Source organism: Bacillus rossius, chromosome 11 (assembly GCF_032445375.1).
Source record: "Bacillus rossius redtenbacheri isolate Brsri chromosome 11, Brsri_v3, whole genome shotgun sequence".
NCBI lineage: Eukaryota > Metazoa > Arthropoda > Insecta > Phasmatodea > Bacillidae > Bacillus > Bacillus rossius.
The window spans coordinates 26,273,421-26,294,610 of record NC_086338.1 but is presented as its reverse complement, the minus strand read 5'-3'; the positions used below and the strand labels follow the sequence as shown (position 1 = coordinate 26,294,610).

Genomic DNA, 21,190 nt, shown 5'->3' with positions numbered 1-21,190 from the left:
TACAGGGCGTTACGACAGCGCACTGCAGCGGTGAAGTTCCCAAGCTGCTCATCATACGCTTATAAAAAACGTAGAGTAAATCCTATCCACTCGAGACTTCTATACAGTATATATATTCAAAGGCGAAACAAAGCAGTCATTCGCTGCCTAATGCTGTGTATGGCCGCAAGGAAGCATTTAATATTTTTCCGTTCAAGCGTTTAAATAATGGTACTTTTTTGTTTCGCACCTCATTGTAAGAGTTCATGTTCCTAACAAAAAAAAAAGAACCAACCGAACTTTTAAATAATGTGGCAGGGTGAGACTAGGCTGGCTCTGATCGCACTTAACCTAACAATTGTAACTTGCGTGCGTGTTACAGTACTACAACTGCGAGCACATGGTTTTGAGCCATTGCAGTTAGGATACATGTGAAATGCATTTTCGTTGTTCGTTAAAAAGTTATGTTCATAAAACTTATGCAGATTTTAAATGGAACTCAACATGCTGTTTATCTTCTGGACAGCTCCGACCAGATTACATTCACTGTCACATGGCTTTTTGTGAATGAAGCAACACATTAAGTGTCAATTAGGTTAAAATCTGAAAAAAAAAAAAAAAATGTCATAAAAATCCATAGTTGTGTGTGTTCCCGATAGCTTGTTTCAGAAATAACTCATGAAAAAAAATGCAAATTATTTATTGCGAGTGTTTGTAGTACAAAAATAAGAGCAATAAGAAGTATAAAATCTGTGCAGAATAATGGTCACACTCTCTCCACCTCGTGGTTAACCGCCATCACGACAGGCGGCGCCTGCTGCTGCTCCATGAGCTTGATCTTCTTTTGTTTCTCTGCAACACACAACCATGCAGCTGATTTGAGATGTCGCGCATCCTCCAATCCCATGCAGTTGTAGGACTAAGTGAGTTTTAGCTGCATAAACATTAAAGAAATAATCTCTAACATTGCAGTTAACATCTTCAGGACCGATACCAAAAAAAAAAAAAAAAAAGAAGGAAAATTTATGGAAATAGGTCAACAAACAAACATTCCTCAGAGATCAAAATCATCGTTGCGTTCGTTTTAAACTTGTGATACGGGGTAGCAGGAATGTTTCTACATAAGGATATAATTCTCTTTTAATACTACACATTTCTCATTACTGGGGGTTAGGTATTATCAGCATTCAATGATTCACAAGTGTTGGTAATGCTTTTTTAAAATTATGTGAAATAATTTATTTTTTATTATTGTAGTTATGTGTTACCAACAAGAATTTCGTACTTTTTAACCAATATTTCAATTTTGGTTGAAACGCATAAGTTCATGCGTGTTATTTAGTTTTTGGGAAGTTTGGCATGTATTTGTAATATATTTTTTTTTTCCATGTCATCTCACTTCCATAGACTTTTCACATGACATACTTAATCTTGAAAATCACCACGTTCTTCCCTCCTCTATTCCTCCAGACTTTTCGAACTGAACTGACTACTGACGACATGCGTCAGTACTCCTTCTGCCCGCACAGGCCACTAGGGCCCGTCGTCGCCTAGCCAGAGCGCGAGACGAACACACTCCGGTCGGACGAGTGCAGCCTAGTGCAGCCCAGTGCTGCGCGGCAGACTGAAGCTGGGTTTACAATTGATTTCCTTAAGAATTATAACTTAACATCGAGCACACGATTAAATCAAAACTACATTTTCCAGTTTATGATTGACATAGAAGTCGTTAATTCTAACCAATCACAGCACAAAACACATGGTCGGCCATTGTTCGAAACGGAGAAACAGGTTTGAAATAGGTTATTGACAAATGGGATATCAATTTTTCGAAATGGATGATGATTACAAATGACAAATATACGAATTCTAACCCAAAATACTGCCTCGCATGGTCCAATAATAAGACATAAACTTCCGGTTGAAAGGTTCTGGTTTGTTGTGATTGGTCGCTTCCCTTAAGTCTTAACGAAAAATATAAAATATAACCATTTCTGTTAAGTCTTAAGTCATCATATGGTTCGCACACGACCCGTTAAAATTCACACACGACAATCATAAACCATTCTACTAGTTTACGTAGTCTCATATGATAAGTACACGACTAAGTCTTAAGTCTTAATTCTTAATTTTCAATCGTAAACCCACCTTGACACCACCGCAGACGCACAGACTGCAGCCCGCGCGAAAGTCATTTATTTATTTTTCTTTAAAATATGTTTTATTAATTGTGAATGTGTTTTTTAGACAATATTTATTCATTCATCCTTAATAAATATTTAATAAGGGTTTTAGAAATGACGTGACTCAGTTCAAAGTCACGGCCTCGCCTACTCCACAGTTGCGCATGTCTTTTCGCAGGGAGGGACCCCCTAGTGACCGAGGCTTATTCGGGGTCGTAGTCATTTCGCCGTCTTCCATCGACGGGGCTAGACGCGTATCGCACCTCGAGCCCCTCATACTTTGTGCTCATCGACAGTCTCTGCAGTAGTGAGTTTTCTTTTAATGGTAATTCTTACAAGCTCCACGGCCAGATCCTTGACTGGCCCGAACTCGCCATGTGGGAGTTTCCTTTGTACTTCGTAATGAGTCCGCGACCAGGGCTTCAGTATTAATCTACATGTCGTAAGATGTTTCTCAGTTTTGCCTGCACATTGCCACTGGTTAGGTCAGCGATGAAACATGACTTTTTTTTTAAATTTTAGTTAAGGCCCACGGGCTTTCCAGGCAACTTCGTTCAACCCACGTGGTCATTAGTATCTAATACCCATCGGCTTTCAGTTGTTTTAAGTGCCAGTTGTACTTCAGGGTTGTGAAGCGCGTGGTCATGTTTCGCCGGCGCGTACCGTTGCGCGTAATTATTTGTGAGTGAACATATGGTGCATCAAGGCCCAGAACAGAGAAATAGTGCGGTATTCGGGGCCCATTGCTGAATCAATTAGATTACAATAAAGTTTTAACGCAAAATAAACTATAATTTGTGAAAAGTAGTATAGTTTGGCCGGTACTAGATCAGGATGCAGGTAGTGGAGCCGAGAGCCGGCTCCGCCATCTTGGATTGTGACGTCACGGCGGCCATCTTGGATAAGCGTAACGTGACACTTTTTCGTGCGTGCAGCCAGCGTAACGGGACACAGCGTAACGGGACACAGCGTAACGGGACACATCGTAATGGGACATAACGTAACGGGACAAGTATATCACGGCGTCCATCTTGAATCCGCCATTTTGTATGACGTCATTGTGTGTTCTCGAAAATTCCGGTGATGTGTTTTCCGCCATTTTGAATTATGACGTCACCGTTACAATTTTCGTTACGGCCGCCATCTTTAACTTTTTTATTTATTATCCGATTTTAACGATTTTTTTTAAATTTATAAAAAAATTCACTTAATATAAATTTAATAAATTATTTATAAAAAAATTACATAAACGACACGGAGTTCGGAGTCCTCGGTTCGAACCCGACAGAGGCAAAAAAAAATAAAAATGGCGACCGATCCAACCCTCACAGTGGACGCAGGCAGACTGACCCCCACCACTTATGTCAATGCACATATACCATCAGGTAGTATGGCATCATGTCCGCCATCTTGAAATTCGGACGCCATCTTGAAAATCTTTATTTATTATCCGATTTTAATGAAAAAAATTCCAAAATTCATCAAAAAATTAACGTATTTGAATTCTGTTTGATTATATCGATGCACGTCCTTGGTTCGATTCCCGACGAGAGTAAACAGTCGATCCTTCCTCCATGAAAGCTACCTAGACTGATCTACCACCACCAATACCAAAATATATACCATCAACTGGTATGACATCATGTCCGCCATCTTGTCTTCATCTGCTGGAGACCGCCATCTTGTTTTCGTATGCTAGAGTGTGCCGATACCATGTAGTATAATTATCTGGTCACCACACCTTTGACCTTGACCTTGAAATTTGACCTTGACCTTGAAATTTGACCTTGACCTTGAAATTTGACCTTGACCTTGAAATTTGACCTTGACCTTGAAATTTGACCTTGACCTTGAAATTTGACCTTGACCTTGAAATTTGACCTTGACCTTGAAATTTGACCTTGACCTTGAAATTTGACCTTGACCTTGAAATTTGACCTTGACCTTGAAATTTGACCTTGACCTTGAAATTTGACCTTGACCTTGAAATTTGACCTTCACCTTGAAATTTGACCTTGACCTTTAAATTTGACTTTAACCTTGAAATTTTACTTTGTCCTTGTCAACCATCATGGACCCGACATTTAATGTTCAGTACATGCTACCAGGAGCGACCAACTGCTGGAGTACGTCATCTTGTGTGTGTACTCATATTATAGAGTACATTTAAATCTGGTTAATTTTATTTTAACCTGCTACAGTGCAGTAATCATTTATTACCGAGGTGCCCACCGCCATCTTGAAATTCGGACACCATCTTGAAATCATGTAATAATTTAGCTAGAAAAGCGGGAAAAAATCCAAAATTCATCAAAAAAATCACTCATTAACTTACAAATCGAATCGATGGATCCCTGTCCACGGTTCGATTCTTGACCAGAGACAGTTGTAACTAATTATTAAATAAATGTTAGGTTCTGTTTTCCATTACCTTTCGCGGAGTTTATTAATCATTCACTCTACGAAAATCAACTCAAGTCAATATACCGGACCAACGAATTAAATCAGTGCCGATTAGCCTATTATGAAAGTCTAATTTTTCATTAATCTGAATAACATATAAGCCGTTCATGTACAAAGCCACACATATAGATCAATTGCCTTCAGTCCATGAGACCGAGTCATGTCATTATAAGACGTATAGGCTAGTCATTTCAGGACCACATGACCTTCGTAATCCATCGTGACATTTTTATACATTCTAAAGGACCAAGTAACCTTGTAAAATATTTTAGTAACACCAAGAGGTGATAATATTCAATCACTACATTTTGTACTACGCGCAATCAACAAAAAAGGAAGCACCAACAACGAAAAGATAGCACCACCAACGAAAAGGCAACACATTTGGAAGCACCGACTACGAAAAGGCAGCACATTTGGAATCACCGACAACGAAAAGGCAGCACATTTGGAAGCACCGACAACGAAAAGGCAGCACCGACAACGAAAAGGCAGCACATTTGGAAGCACCGTCAACGAAAAGGCAGCACCGACAACGAAAAGGCAGCACATTTGGAAGCACCGACAACGAAAAGGCAGCAGCGACAACGAAAAGGCAGCACATTTGGAAGCACCGACTACGAAAAGGCAGCACCGACAACGAAACGGCAGCACATTTGGAAGCACCGACAACGAAACGGCAGCACATTTGGAAGCACCGACAACGAAACGGCAGCACATTTGGAAGCACCGACAACGAAACGGCAGCACATTTGGAAGCACCGACAACGAAACGGCAGCACATTTGGAAGCACCGACAACGAAACGGCAGCACATTTGGAAGCACCGACAACGAAAAGGCAGCACATTTGGAAGCACCGACAACGAAAAGGCAGCACATTAGGAAGCACCGACAACGAAAAGGCAGCACATTTGGAAGCACCGACAACGAAAAGGCAGCACATTTGGAAGCACCGACAACGAAACGGCAGCACATTTGGAAGCACCGGCAACGAAAAGGCAGCACATTTGGAAGCACCGACAACGAAAAGGCAGCGCATTTGGAAGCACCGACAACGAAAAGGAAGCACCATCATCAAAAAGGCCGCACATTTGTCATTGGCTCCAATATTCATTGGCTCCAATATTCATTGGCTCCATTATTCATTGATTCCATCAGTCTATTGATTCCATCAGTCTAGTGACTCCATTTGTCATTGGCTCCTACAGCCATTGGCTCCTACAGTCATTGGCTCCAACAACTGTCTTTTGTCTCACCAACTCCAAATATATATATTTGGCTAGAATTCTACGAGTCTAAGAGACTATGAGACCACATGGCTACGAGTCTAAAATGATCTAGCTGGTTACGAGTTATACATGGCTTGCGAGGCTACAGAGCTACGAAGTTTCTAGTTCACAGGTTTACATGACTGCGAGGATACAGGACTACAAGTCTGCAAGAGTACTTGACTACGAAGGTACTCGTCTACATGACTCCAGTTACCGCATCTGTCTTCGACGGAATTTTCTCTTTTGCTCCAACTGCTCCATCAGCATTATGTTATAAGATTACAAGGCCTCTTGCTTACGTAGCTTCAAGTCTACAAGCCTCCAATGCATCATGACTGCGAGACTACGATCAATGAGGTTACGAGTCTACGCGATTGCGAGTCTTCTAGGTTACATGATCGCGAGGCTATAGGACTACGAAGCTTCTAGAACGCATGGTTACGAGACTGCGAGGCTACAATTCTACGAGGTCCCAAGACATCCAGGCTACGCGACTACGAGCCATGAGGTTACGAGACTACGTGACTACGAATCTTCAAGTTTACGAGACTGCGAGGCTACAGAGCTACGAAGCCTCTAGTACACAGGTTTACGTGACTGCGAGGATACAGGACTACGCGACTTCGAGCCATAAGGTTACGAGATTACGTGACTACGAATCTTCATGTTTACGAGACTGCGAGGCTACAGAGCTACGAAGCCTCTAGAAAACGAGTTTACGTGACTGCGTGGATACAGGAATACAAGTCTGCATGAGTTCTTGACTACGAAGCTACTCGTCTACAAGGCTCCAATTGACACATCTGTCTTCGATGGAATTTTCTCTTTTGCTACATCTACACCATCAGCATTATGTTATAAGATTACAAAGCTACTTGCTTACGTAGCTTCAAGTCTACGAGGCTCCAATACATCATGACTACGAGACTACGAGCCATGAGGTTACGAGACTATGCGATTGCAAGTCTTCAAGGTTACGTCATCGCGAGGCTATAGGACTACGAAGCTTCCAGAACGCATGGTTACGAGAATGCATGACTAATTGGCCGCATGGCTACGAAACTTTATGTCTCTAACTGACTACAATAGCACTATTCAGTGGTGAGAGTTAATTTATTTCATGCAAAGGTACTTGCTGCAAGCAGTTCCACTTTTCAACATCAGATGACGTCACGTTTTGCTTGCAGGTAAAATAATATTTATTTATTTTATGCGGGATGCGGGTTGTTCACTATCGATCGCATAAGAAGAATGGCATCGATAGTCTTCAAGGAGAAGGAAGTTCGTCCTTCCTGCTAGTGCTTCTCAGATTTCTCACGGTCCGCCATCTTGGATTGCGACGTCACGGCTACCATCTTAGATGGGTGTGACTTTGACCTTTGACCGAAACCGCAGGATAGATCGCAAACACACGGATTAACCATCAAAATATATATAAGAATTATCAGGAGCACACGGAGAAAACCATCATAATATTGGCAAGAATAATCAGGAGCACACGGAGAAAAACGACACATGTTTTCTTTGATATCATAAAATTACAGAAAAAAAATATTTAGAAATAAAAAAAAATTAATAAAAAAATTTAAAATAAAAACAAAAAATACATAAATAGATTCTGCTAGCTTGTAAACTTATCATTGCTGAGCAAAGATAGAGTTCTAGTACAAGCCAGAATTTTATGTATTTTTTGTTTCCAAATGTGCTGCCTTTTCGTTGTCGGTGCTTCCAAATGTGCTGCCGTTTCGTTGTCGGTGCTTCCAAATGTGCTGCCGTTTCGTTGTCGGTGCTTCCAAATGTGCTGCCGTTTCGTTGTCGGTGCTTCCAAATGTGCTGCCGTTTCGTTGTCGGTGCTTCCAAATGTGCTGCCGTTTCGTTGTCGGTGCTGCCTTTTCGTTGTCGGTGCTTCCAAATGTGCTGCCTTTTCGTTGTCGCTGCTGCCTTTTCGTTGTCGGTGCTTCCAAATGTGCTGCCTTTTCGTTGTCGGTGCTGCCTTTTCGTTGACGGTGCTTCCAAATGTGCTGCCTTTTCGTTGTCGGTGCTGCCTTTTCGTTGTCGGTGCTGCCTTTTCGTTGTCGGTGCTGCCTTTTCGTTGTCGGTGCTTCCAAATGTGCTGCCTTTTCGTTGTCGGTGCTTCCAAATGTGCTGCCTTTTCGTAGTCGGTGCTTCCAAATGTGTTGCCTTTTCGTTGGTGGTGCTATCTTTTCGTTGTTGGTGCTTCCTTTTTTGTTGATTGCGCGTAGTACAAAATGTAGTGATTGAATATTTACTAGTTTATCACCTCTTGGTGTTACTAAAATATTTTACAAGGTTACTTGGTCCTTTAGAATGTATAAAAATGTCACGATGGATTACGAAGGTCATGTGGTCCTGAAATGACTAGCCTGATAATGACATGACTCGGTCTCATGGACTGAAGGCAATTGATCTATATGTGTGGCTTTGTACATGAACGGCTTATATGTTATTCAGATTAATGAAAAATTAGACTTTCATAATAGGCTAATCGGCACTGATTTAATTCGTTGGTCCGGTATATTGACTTGAGTTGATTTTCGTAGAGTGAATGATTAATAAACTCCGCGAAAGGTAATGGAAAACAGAACCTAACATTTATTTAATAATTAGTTACAACTGTCTCTGGTCAAGAATCGAACCGTGGACAGGGATCCATCGATTCGATTTGTAAGTTAATGAGTGATTTTTTTGATGAATTTTGGATTTTTTCCCGCTTTTCTAGCTACATTATTACATTATTTCAAGATGGCGTCCGAATTTCAAGATGGCGGTGGGCACCTCGGTAATAAATGATTACTGCACTGTAGCAGGTTAAAATAAAATTAACCAGATGTAAATGTACTCTATAATATGAGTACACAAACAAGATGACGTACTCCAGCAGTTGGTCGCTCCTGGTAGCATGTACTGAACATTAAATGTCGGGTCCATGATGGTTGACAAGGACAAAGTAAAATTTCAAGGTTAAAGTCAAATTTAAAGGTCAAGGTCAAATTTCAAGGTGAAGGTCAAATTTCAAGGTCAAGGTCAAATTTCAAGGTCAAGGTCAAATTTCAAGGTCAAGGTCAAATTTCAAGGTCAAGGTCAAATTTCAAGGTCAAGGTCAAATTTCAAGGTCAAGGTCAAATTTCAAGGTCAAGGTCAAATTTCAAGGTCAAGGTCAAATTTCAAGGTCAAGGTCAAATTTCAAGGTCAAGGTCAAATTTCAAGGTCAAGGTCAAATTTCAAGGTCAAGGTCAAATTTCAAGGTCAAGGTCAAAGTTCAAGGTCAAGGTCAAATTTCAAGGTCAAGGTCAAATTTCAAGGTCAAGGTCAAATTTCAAGGTCAAGGTGTAATTTCAAGGTCAAGGTCAAAGGTGTGGTGACCAGATAATTATACTACATGGTATCGGCACACTCTAGCATACGAAAACAAGATGGCGGTCTCCAGCAGATGAAGACAAGATGGCGGACATGATGTCATACCAGTTGATGGTATATACTTTGGTATTGGTGGTGGTAGATCAGTCTAGGTAGCTTTCATGGAGGAAGGATCGACTGTTTACTCTCGTCGGGAATCGAACCAAGGACGTGCATCGATATAATCAAACAGAATTCAAATACGTTAATTTTTTGATGAATTTTGGAATTTTTTTCATTAAAATCGGATAATAAATAAAGATTTTCAAGATGGCGTCCAAATTTCAAGATGGCGGACATGATGCCATACTACCTGATGGTATATGTGCATTGACATAAGTGGTGGGGGTCAGTCTGCCTGCGTCCACTGTGAGGGTTGGATCGGTCGCCATTTTTATTTTTTTTTGCCTCTGTCGGGTTCGAACCGAGGACTCCGAACTCCGTGTCGTTTATGTAATTTTTTTATAAATAATTTATTAAATTTATATTAAGTGAATTTTTTATAAATTTAAAAAAAAATCGTTAAAATCGGATAATAAATAAAAAAGTTAAAGATGGCGGCCGTAACGAAAATTGCAACGGTGACGTCATAATTCAAAATGGCGGAAAACACATCACCGGAATTTTCGAGAACACACAATGACGTCATACAAAATGGCAGATTCAAGATGGACGCCGTGATATACTTGTCCCGTTACGTTATGTCCCGTTACGCTGTGTCCCGTTACGCTGTGTCCCGTTACGCTGTGTCCCGTTACGCTGGCTGCACGCATGAAAAAGTGTCACGTTACGCTTATCCAAGATGGCCGCCGTGACGTCACAATCCAAGATGGCCGCCGTGACGTCACAATCCAAGATGGCGGAGCCGGCTCTCGGCTCCACTACCTGCATCCTGATCTAGTACCGGCCAAACTATACTACTGTGAAAGGATTTTTTTTCACGGTATTTTGAAATTAATTGATGCTGCCAACCAAAGCTCTGTTTGGTTGCAATACAAAATGAAGAAGGTATATCCATGTATACATATTTGTACTGTACATTAGACAACCTATTCGGCACATGACGATGTCCAAAGAACTCACTTGCTAGTTTGACCATGATGACGCCCCACCAGATGCTCCAGCCCCAGCCCACCAGGCAGAACAGTATGGTGAACATCTGGCCCACAGCCACGATCATGTCGAGGCAGCAGGCGCCCACCCGGGCCTGCGGCTCGTCGCGCACGGAGAAGCGGGGCTTGCCGAAGCACAGGCAGAGCAGGCCGCTGGACAGCGTGCCTGCAACACCCACCCCCCACCGCTGCACAGCTCTCCTTGCACGAACACAACAATTGTATAATACAGCCACAGCACTAAACAGAATGCCTGTGACACCACCGTGCCCATAACTGCTGTGTGTAAATTCTCACTCGTCTACAACTTGCCATTGAACAACTTTCCTTGCAAGAACTCCACAACTGTTCAATTAAACACGATTCACTAAACAGAATGCCTGCAACACTCCCACGCACATCACTGCTTAGTGGCTTCTGAATAGTCTACAACATGTTACTGAACCACTTAAAAAAGGAGAATTCCTTGAACTGTACACTCAATCATGACATGATATAGCCTCACTAATAAAGACCATGACTGCAACGCCAACAAACTGTGTGACTTCATTCTTGTCAACTAACTACATGCCACAGCACAATTTTTCTTGCAAGTACACCATATTGTATAATATAGCCACAGCACTGTACAAAATGCCTGCAACACCACCATCCCAATAACTGTTGTGTGGCTTCTCACGCATCTACAACATGCTACTGCACAATTTTGCTTTTAAGAACACTAAAATTGCCCACTTTAACATAATATAATTTATCCATACCAATAAACAACATGCCTGCAACACCCAAGTAGTATGAGCACATAACTCCTGGGCAGTTTATGCAGAAAGGTGACTATCCTGCCTCCAGGAGGCAATACTCGGTGCACACCTAAGTAGCTTACATAAAAACTTTGTGTCGTAAGTTATATATGTAACAGTATTAATTTAATTTATTCACTTCACTGTTGTAATAACATTTGTCAGTTTTACGATGAAGAGCCAATAGAAGTTTTGATTTTAGAATTGGTTCGATAATTTGTTTGTATTCATGATAAAATTATACTGACATTTGTTTTTATATAGTTTAGGTTTGTGGAGTACTCCCAGTAATCACATGCAGCTGTACTTATCTTCAAGAATGCATGAGTGGTAATTTTTTTCACTTTGAAAAATTTCAGTAAACAATTCGTGTGTTCCTCACAACTCTGTTCGCTTTAATAAACCCTTCCTCTTATTACCCCTCTAGGGGGGCAACAATTTTGGTAAACTTATGCATATTTTTCTCTTTTATTTTGGAGATTTTGATTCAATGTAACATTAAGATGTGTTAAGAATTATAATAAAGAATAATTGCAACAAAATGTTGATAGAACCTGAAACTTTACTTCAGTTACATAGCTAATAAACAAATTGTAGCATTTACAAAAAAAAATACTAATATATTCAAAAAATAAAATATAGATTACATAATTTTCGTTCCACTGAAATAATAGCATAAATATTTTTTTCAGTTAGTGAAACTTGCAATTCTACACTGATATTTAGTTGAACGGGCGGGAAGGTAGGAGAGTGGTAAGGAGTAGCGAGGGGCAAAGATGGTGACAGGGAACGATATGGTTAACAGGCAGAGAGGGAATGAAGAATAAAAGATGGAAGTGCTAGAATGGCGAGGGGAGAAGGCAGTGAAGTAGGTGGGAAATGTTGGAAGAGGAGAGTCGAGGGCGGTAGGAAAAGCGGGGAAGAGGCAAGGATGGGGAGGCAGCGCGCCAGGCGGGAGTCGCGCTCACCGAGCCCAGGGATGAAGACGTTGAAGACGAGGCAGATCCACGCCAGAGGAACGGGCAGCACCGGGATGGCTCCTCGTATCAGAGAGGCGTGCTCCACCAGCGATGGATCCAGCTTCGGCCCCGTCTCTTGCTGGAACACGTGAGCATGGCGTGTCACGCGAAGCCTGAGCACATTGTGCGCACGGGTGGGCTCAAGCACATCTTTCACAAAGCTACGATGGCCGACATGGTTTCACTTCTGAAACGAAATCGGACGTAATAAACCGCAATTGTTCGACAGAAACAAGGCAAGTGTGAGGTTAGTTCACCCGGACAGTCGTTATCTTGTTTTCATCTGCTGGAGGCCGTCATCTAGGTAGATGTCACAGTTGCCATATCGTTTTTGGAGGCTGCCATCTTTTAATGGCCATCATCTTTGTTTCTGCTGATTGTTCCTAGTAATAGCCAGCATCACTCAGTCTCATGCACGTAATTTTGTTCCATCACCTATCAGTGTTGTTATGGCCCTTATAGACACATTAAATTAACATTTTTATACTAAATTAATTGTAATGAGGTGATTATTATTACGACAGTTCGGACAACTGGCCATCGAGACACTTGCCAGACTGAGCATTAAATAAGGTATATACAAAAATAACTAATATTCAAAATTGTAATTTTTTATAATTATAATTTGAAGGAATACTAGCAGCACTTGTTAAAAAGCATTGTTGCCATCTTTATTTTCAGTACATGCTACTAGGATTGTAAGTGCACACATCATTTGCTAGAGTGTGCAACCGCCAATTGGTTTTAATTTTTGTCTGCTAGAGTACAATAATATTTAATACCATTACATCTGCCATATTGTTGGCCATATAAGCTGCCATTTTGAAAGTATTAATAATAATTCCAGATATTAGGGAAAAAATACTAAAAATTATCAAAACATCACCCATTAAAATATTGTTTTATTAGATCAATTCCTGTCCTTGTTCGATACTGGGCATAAGAGTTAAATGAATATCACTTCAATTGAATATTTTTTTTTATAAAAATGACCTGCAAAAAAACTAATATTTACACACACAAAACGAAAAAAAATAATCAGTTCTACAAAAATAGAAAAACAAAAAAAAAATTAGCATTTCTCAATTTCTGCATCTTCTAACCACGAAATAAAACGATGTGATAGCCCCACTACTTAGCATAGTAACATCCAATTCTTAGTTTGAGATTCGTGTCCACCATGTACAATTCGGGATACATCAAAAGGTTGAAAAAAGGGAGGGTGGAAAGAAGGTTGGCTTTTGTCCCCTAAGGGTTGTTTCTAGAAAGGAAGGATTTTGGCCACAGTCCTCTACTAAGCGTTGATACCAGGTTTGAAGTAATGTGGTCACGGTCCCCTATGAGTTGCTACCAGGAAGTAAGGAAAGTTGCTACGGTTCACCAAGTGTTGCTACCAGGAAGGAAGTGAAGTGGTCATGGTCCCCTAAGGGTAGCTACAAGGAAGTTAGGAAAGTTCCAACAGTCTCCTAAAGGTTATTACCAGGAAGGAAGAGAAGTGGTCATTGTCCCCTGAGGGTTGCTACCAGGAAGTAAGGAAAGTTGCTACGGTTCACCAAGTGTTGCTACCAGGAAGGAAGTGAAGTGGTCATTGTCCCCTAAGGGTAGCTACAAGGAAGTTAGGAAAGTTCCAACAGTCTCCTAAAGGTTATTACCAGGAAGGAAGAGAAGTGGTCATTGTCCCCTAAGGGTAGCTACAAGGAAGTTAGGAAAGTTCCAACAGTCTCCTAAAGGTTATTACCAGGAAGAAAGAGAAGTGGTCATTGTCCCCTAAGGGTAGCTACAAGGAAGTTAGGAAAGTTCCAACAGTCTCCTAAAGGTTATTACCAGGAAGGAAGAGAAGTGGTCATTGTCCCCTGAGGGTTGCTACCAGGAAGTAAGGAAAGTTGCTACGGTTCACCAAGTGTTGCTACCAGGAAGGAAGTGAAGTGGTCATTGTCCCCTAAGGGTAGCTACAAGGAAGTTAGGAAAGTGCCAACAGTCTCCTAAAGGTTATTACCAGGAAGGAAGAGAAGTGGTCATTGTCCCCTGAGGGTTGTTATCAGGAAGGAAGGAAAGTGGCCACAGTCCACTAAGAATTGTTACCAGGATGGAAGAAAAGTGGTCACGGTCATCTAATTGATGCTAGCAGAAAGTAAAGTGGGCATTGCCTCTAAGGCTCGCTACCAGGAATAAAATGGTTATGGCTCTAAGGGTCGCTACCAGGAAGAAAGGAAATTGCTATCGTTCACTAAGGGTTGCTACCAGGAAGGATGGAAAGTGGTCATGATTATTTAAGGGTCGCTACCAGGAAGGAATGAATGTGGCCACATTCCCCTAAGGTTTGATACTAGGAGGGGTATGGATTAGAAAGTGTAGGAATATGTAATATATGCAGTAAAGCCCAATATTAATATTCGGGTTTCATTTTCACATATGTTTCTGGGGTAAGGAGGTTTTAAATGGTAGGCTTGTCTGAGTTTTATATGTCTCAGATAGTACTCTGGTCTCTGACCTGCATTTAAATTATATATATATATATATAGATAGAATTTAGATATCAAACCTTATTTTAAAGGATGTACAATTCACAATAGGGCACATGGTAATTTAAGTCAATGTCCTAAATAACACCAGATAATGCCACAGACCTATTTACTATGCTGTTCATGAATATCTATTATTGCTATATTTGGGCGACTGTGGGTAATACACTTTCATTAAAATAGAAATGAGTTTGGCTGAATGACACTATCGAATAAGAGTTGTCTATAACACTTACTTTGACAAGTTGTAAGTCAGAAATGTATGCGGTCCATTTTCCGCCTCTAGAGTTGGATGGAGAATAGTGTTTTGGTTGCGCATATTTTCAAATGTTTTATTTCTCGAACCTATACATTTTTGGTAAGTTTAATTAATTTTTTCGCATCAATCAAGAATTGAAACAAACACTGAAATCGATTTAATTAATCATTATTTTAACAAATATTTTTTTGATGATTTTTTGGAATTTTTTCTCGATTTTCTAGCTTAAAAATTACAGATTTTCAAGATGGCAGTCAAGATGGCCGGCAAAATGGCATATATAGCGATAGTTGACTATCTATTAATAAATAATTACCGCACTCTAGTGGGTAGAAATTAACTAGTATGGCAGCAGTGCACTCTAGCAGATGAAAACAATATGTAGGATCCAATACGACGGTCTCCAGACACAAAACAACATGGCCGTCATTATGTCAAACTTGCTGACATGATATATGTCTTGGCATTAGTGGTGGGAGGTAAGTATGCCAATGGCTTCTGTGGAGGAAGGATCCATTGCAATTTTTAATTGGATGAACTTGCCGTATTCGAACCGAGTACTCCATGGCATAAGTAATTTTTTATTAATATTTTATCAAGTACTTTTTTATAAATTTCAAATTTTTTCTCGATTTTCAGATGAAAATTACAGTTGTTATATATGGTTGTTATGGTAGGAAATTCCTACCTAACGAGAATTCCCCAAAAGGCAGGACAACTGCAATACATGGGAGTCTAAGGGGTTGCATAACTCCTAGATCCCAGGAAACCCGAGGCTCACAGGCGACCGAGCCCTTAGCAACAACGCAAGTAGCGCTGATTGGCTCTAGATGATGTCACTTCAAGTCTGTGCTGATTGGCACTAGATGATGTCACTCTGGGTTCGCCTGGTATAAATACGGGTTTATTAGCAAGCAGCAAGCAGAAGGTGCCTGGCTGCCAGCCAGAGGCTTCGGCTTACCACATTGCTCGAAGAAGACAACAGATCGTCACGCTGCCGCCATCGCCCACGACGCCCGGAACTTCGCTACACCACGACGCTGCCGACTTAGAAAAATCCGCAACCGAGGCAGAAGGGAATCTCTGCTCAGCCACGAGAGACAGTCACCCTGCATCCAGAGGCACCAACCGGACTCTGCCTGCGGAGGCCGCGCCGTCACCTCCGGAGTCTATCACCTCCATCCGCACTCAAGGTGGGACTTAGCCGAATTCCAACAAAGACGTAAGTGGAACTTTAACTTTTCACACTGGATCGGGACTTAGCCGCAGACGACATATTACAAAGAAATGGACTTAACCTCAGACGCCACGACTCGCCACCAATACTCGCCAATACTTGATAAAAGCTGCTAATCAAATTTGAAGTCCTCAGGGGTGGGCGAATACCCCCTGAAGGAAAATAGTGAAGGGAGCAGACTTTTGATTAGGGACACTCGCTCAGCGAGTGGCGAAGGAGCGAGTCGGCGCAACTAGAGTGGAAGTCGACATCTACATCGTGCGCATACGGCGAAGAGGAGTTTATAGGCAGCGTTGGCGAACTTACCCGGAATTGACTTTTGTACATAGAGTAGTAAATTTAAGAGACAGGACTGAAACGCCTGATAACCGGAATTAAAAGACGACGAGTTGGCCGCACCTCAATAGTGTGTAGGCGAAAGTGCCACTAGGGATCTGACTTAAATGTTTATTATATAAATGGAGGGCGGACCCAAACTCGCGGCGTTGGTCTAAGTTTAAGTCAAGTGTATGTTTTGAATTGTGTGTCAGATAAAGATTGTGTGTAATTGAGTAAAGTTAAGTCTAGTTTGCAATTTTGGAAGTATCAGTAAATTAATTCAAAGAAAATATAATATAAAATTACATTGTTTGTTGCCATAGCTAACATAACCTCTAAATTTCAGTGTTAGTATTTGTTCTGCCTTAGTACTCGTTGCTTCAAAGTAAAAGTGTGTAAGTTGTGTTCACAGAGATCGTCAGCCATTAGCAGTTAACCTGTTTCGACTATTGAAGCAAACGGCGACGTATCAGTACCAAGTTTGAATGTTTGTCGTGAGCTCTATTATAACCAATAAAAGCATCTTGTACACAAAACTGTTTAAGTTTCTTCGCAAGATAAAAACCCACCCTATCTCCCTTGGCAACTCTGTTCGAGTCGCTGCATGGTGGCACATTTCAAAATGACAGATGTTCTTTTAATTGAAATTTTATTAATTTTAAATTTTTTCCCCTTAAAATCAGATAATATCTAAGGATTTTCATGATGGTGGCCATAACAAAAATTGCAATGGTTATGTCATCCAATGGCAGCAGTAATGGAATTTGCAATGTTAGAGAGTGGTGCAATCGATTCCAAGATGGCGGAAATTCAAACTGGCAGGCATATCAAAAAGTGCGACAATGACATAATTTAAAATGGTGATATCCAAGCTGGAGGAATCCAAGCTGCTTACCAGGGTCAAATTCAAGGGTCAAGGTCATCCAAGATAACATATTCCAATATGGTGGTCGGCTTAATGGCTACAAGCCCTGGACCATGTTCTTGGAGGAACTATTATACACTTCTATGGTTGTTTACGATTTCTGAAAACATTTTATTGTATCCATTATGGTACTGAGATGCTGTCCTAGTGTGTGGGGATGTGTGCCACTGCCCCTCTGTAAAAGGAAGGTGCTACAATGTAAAAGCCTCTAATGCCAATCTTCTAGTAGCTGGCTTGTTTTGAAATGCCGAAAGAGCACATCAACTACAAGTAGAATTTGTGTGGACAGGCCTAAAGTGCCCATCTACCACCAGTGGGCTTACTTTATACAAGCTGGCATATCTCAAGTGCCTATCTACTACTAGTTGGTTTGGCATGACCAGGCCTCATTTGCCCACTACAACAAGCCGGTTAGGCATGGAAACTCAAGTGTCCATCTACTTACAGTTGTATTGATTTGAGTAGGTCTAAAGTGCCTCTTTACTACCAGCTAGCTTTGCATGCCAGGACTCGCATACCCATCTATTTCTAACTGGCTTGGCATGGTCAGGCATTAAGTGCTTGGTATGGACATTGCCGAAGTGCCCATCTACAACCAGGTTGCTGAGAATGGCTATGCTTTAAGTGTACATTAACTACCAGTGTTATTGGCATAGACAGTCCTCAAGTTCTCATCTAATACCAGCTGACATAGTGTGTACAGGATTCAAGTGCCTACCAACTACCAGCCAGTTTGGCATGGCCAATCCTCGAGTTCCCACCTACTACCAAGGGTAGTCTAAGCATCAAGGACTGTTATACTACCAGCCAGATGGGCATGGATAGGCCCCACATGCCCATTTACTACCATCTGAATGGCATAACCATTCCTAAAGTTCCCATCAACCAACAGTTGGCATGGCATTTACAAACCTTAAGTGCCTATCTACTACTAGCTGGCTTGGTGTGTCTAGACCTCAAGTGACCATCTTCTATCAGCAGGAATATTCAGACCAGGCCTCAGTTTCCCAACTACTACCAGCAGGATTGTTATAGACAGGACAGGCCTCAAGTTCCCACCTAATACCAGATGGCTTAGCATGTACAGGACTGAGTTGGCATCAAGTACCCCCCCCCCTACTCTTAGCTGGATTGGTATAACCAGGCTTAATGTGTTACCCTACTCTTAGCTGGTTTGGTTTGATCAGGACTCAATCTACTACCATATGGTTTGACATGGACAGGTCTCACATGTCCATTTACTAAAAGCTGTCTGGCATAACCAGACCTCAAGTTCAGCTACCAACTGTTGACGGCGTGGCCAGGCCCTTAAGTGTCCATATACTCTCAGCCAACTTGACACTGACAGGCTTCACACGCCCATATACTATCAGCTAGCTTGACATTGACAGACTTCAAATGTCCATATACTTCCAGCTGGCTTTACGTGGCCAGGCTTCATTTGCCTACTAATACAAGCTGGGTCGACATGGTGAGCCCTCAAGTGCCCATTTACCACACTCTGGCTTAGTGTGGGTAGGCCTAATGTTACCATCTACTTCCATTTGGCTTTGTGTGGCCAGGATATTTTGTGCTCATTTAATACCAGCATTCTTGGCATGGCTAGGCCTTACGTGCCTATCAAATTCCAGCTGGATTGCCGTGGCCAGGCCTCATGGGCCAATTACTACCCATTGGCTTGGCATAGCAAGGCCTCAAGTGCCCTTCTACTACCAGCTGGCTTGGTATGGCTAGGGTTCAGGTGCTCATCTACTACCAACTGGCTTGGAGTGGCCAGGCCTCGGGTGCCATTCTACTACCAGATTTGTTTTTGCATGAACAGTGCTGTTCTGACATAACGAACTTTCAATCCTTGAGTAGGGCTGCAGTGTGGCTGATAATAAACAATATTGCAAAATAATTCAGATCTATTTTTACTGCATGTTTATGTTGCATAATGACTGGTTGCTAAATGATAAAAAAAACTGTATAATGGAGGCCATACGGATTTTACTGTTCTGTTTTAACTTGGTATGATGTCATAATGGGTTGTGCTTTCTGAGCTTGTAATGTTAATGTACCTGAAATTATTTTCCGAATAATGTCACTGTAATAAAAAAAATGGTACATTGGTAAGACCAAAGTGCTATGCTCGCTATGTTCCCAATGTTCACTACGCGAGTAAAATATAGCCAGCTGCCTCTAAGGCATCACTGGCCACACAAAGCTGTGTTCGCTACGTTGACGACATCGCCAAGTGTTTGGTTCTCGGCTATTTTATATAAAAAAAAGTAGCCGACTTCGCGCATGCGCAGATAAATAAAAATATATTTTTTTCGAGCGGTATTGTGCTGTACTTCTGTGTTTGCTTTAAATTAGTATCATGTTGGCGGAAAATTTTATTGAAGGATATGCGGGATAATGCCTGGGATTTTATTTCAAGGAAATGTTATCAAACTGAGTTGTATTTATTCTGAAAAAAAAAATCCAAAAATTTGGATTGTCTTAATGCAGCTGCTTCATCGAATGATTAAATTCCCCAAATTATTTTTTTTTAAATTAACTTCATGAACCCATTTATTTTTACATTTTCATTTTCATACTGTGAGAGCCAGCAGAATATTATCATCGTGGGAATCATCACTGGAATCCCACAGCATGCATGTCTCCAACATCGCGAACTGAACTATCCTGCCTGGCCGCCTGGCGCAGCGAACATAGCGAACATAGGGAACACGGCGGGCCTAGTCACCGGGAGCTGCGACGACGCCTGGCTCTGCTTCTTGGAGAGCGCGGCCACGCTGCGGCGGCGGTCAGGGCCCGGCTGGGCGGAGCGCCGGCAGCAGGAGCACGCGGGCCGGCGACACAGCAGAGCGCCGCACCAGCTCTTCATGCTGGGCGGCTCGGCGCAGCAGGAGGCCCACCTGCCCACACGGCTGCTGCTGATGCTGCAGCACCTCATGCCCGGCCTGCTGCAGCAGCACTTCAGCGAGGCCAGGCAGTCCGCCACGCGCTGCTTCACGCCCGCTCTGCCCGGGTCCCCGGCAACCTGTGACCTGCAACAGGAACCTTTGGGTCAGGAATACTGTCGACAAGACATGCTTGTGTTGACCTCTCAAGGTTTACACACAGTCATTTTATTACAACTGAAGCCTGAAGCTGTAAAGACAAATTCCGGTTTCGAACATCGCATAAGCATGATATGTGTGGCGTTTTTAAATATAATAGTTTAGTTTACATTGACCACAAGCCTTTGGCTTAAGGGCTTTCTAAGGCCATTATGAGCTGAACCAGCATATAATTAATGTGCTTTTCCAACTTTCCAAGTGCATAAAGTGTTTGTGTTTAGGTTTAAAGGGTCCTGAGTTTCGCACAGCAAGGGCGGCTGCATCGTTTCCTGCGCGAAACCCTGGTCGGCTTCTTCTCCGGCGGAAGAAGGCAGTCTGACTCGAGAGCCTCTCTAGTGCATTCACGTAGTTCCTCGCTCCTTGGGACCGTGCTCTCGTGCAGTCATTAGTGTTGTATTTAGTTCTTATGATAGTTTTACGATGAACTCGCAATCGACGACGCCGCTACCCAAGTGTATAGTCTTGGGTTGATATGTCTGTGACAAATGGACGATTAAACCAGCCTAAATAAGAAACAGTGTCTGTGTACATCATTCTTGGTCCAGCCACCTGGAATTCGAGACCAACCCCGTACCTT

At 41.9% G+C, this 21,190-nt stretch overlaps 1 protein-coding gene across 1 annotated transcript; it reads right to left on the bottom strand.

Annotated features, from left to right (window-relative positions):
- Window positions 1-703: 703 nt before the first annotated feature.
- On the bottom strand, window positions 704-20,378 carry LOC134536439 (protein stum). The gene is made up of 4 exons (XM_063376152.1): window positions 20,238-20,378; window positions 12,195-12,324; window positions 10,398-10,592; window positions 704-831 (listed from the first exon to the last, which is right to left on the bottom strand). Exons 1-4 carry the CDS (start codon window positions 20,376-20,378, stop codon window positions 746-748), a joined length of 552 nt encoding a protein of 183 aa, XP_063232222.1. The 3' UTR covers window positions 704-745.
- Window positions 20,379-21,190: the final 812 nt, after the last annotated feature.

What these genes read in the sequence shown, in the direction of transcription:
- LOC134536439 (XM_063376152.1), bottom strand. Translation starts at nt 20,378, where the DNA reads ATGAAGAGCTGGTGCGGCGCTCTGCTGTGTCGCCGGCCCGCGTGCTCC. An exon ending in AGGCGTCGTCGCAGCTCCCG is followed by an intron (nt 12,325 to 20,237) that starts GTGACTAGGCCC and finishes CACGTGTTCCAG; the next exon opens with CAAGAGACGGGGCCGAAGCT. An exon ending in CGTCTTCATCCCTGGGCTCG is followed by an intron (nt 10,593 to 12,194) that starts GTGAGCGCGACT and finishes TGGGTGTTGCAG; the next exon opens with GCACGCTGTCCAGCGGCCTG.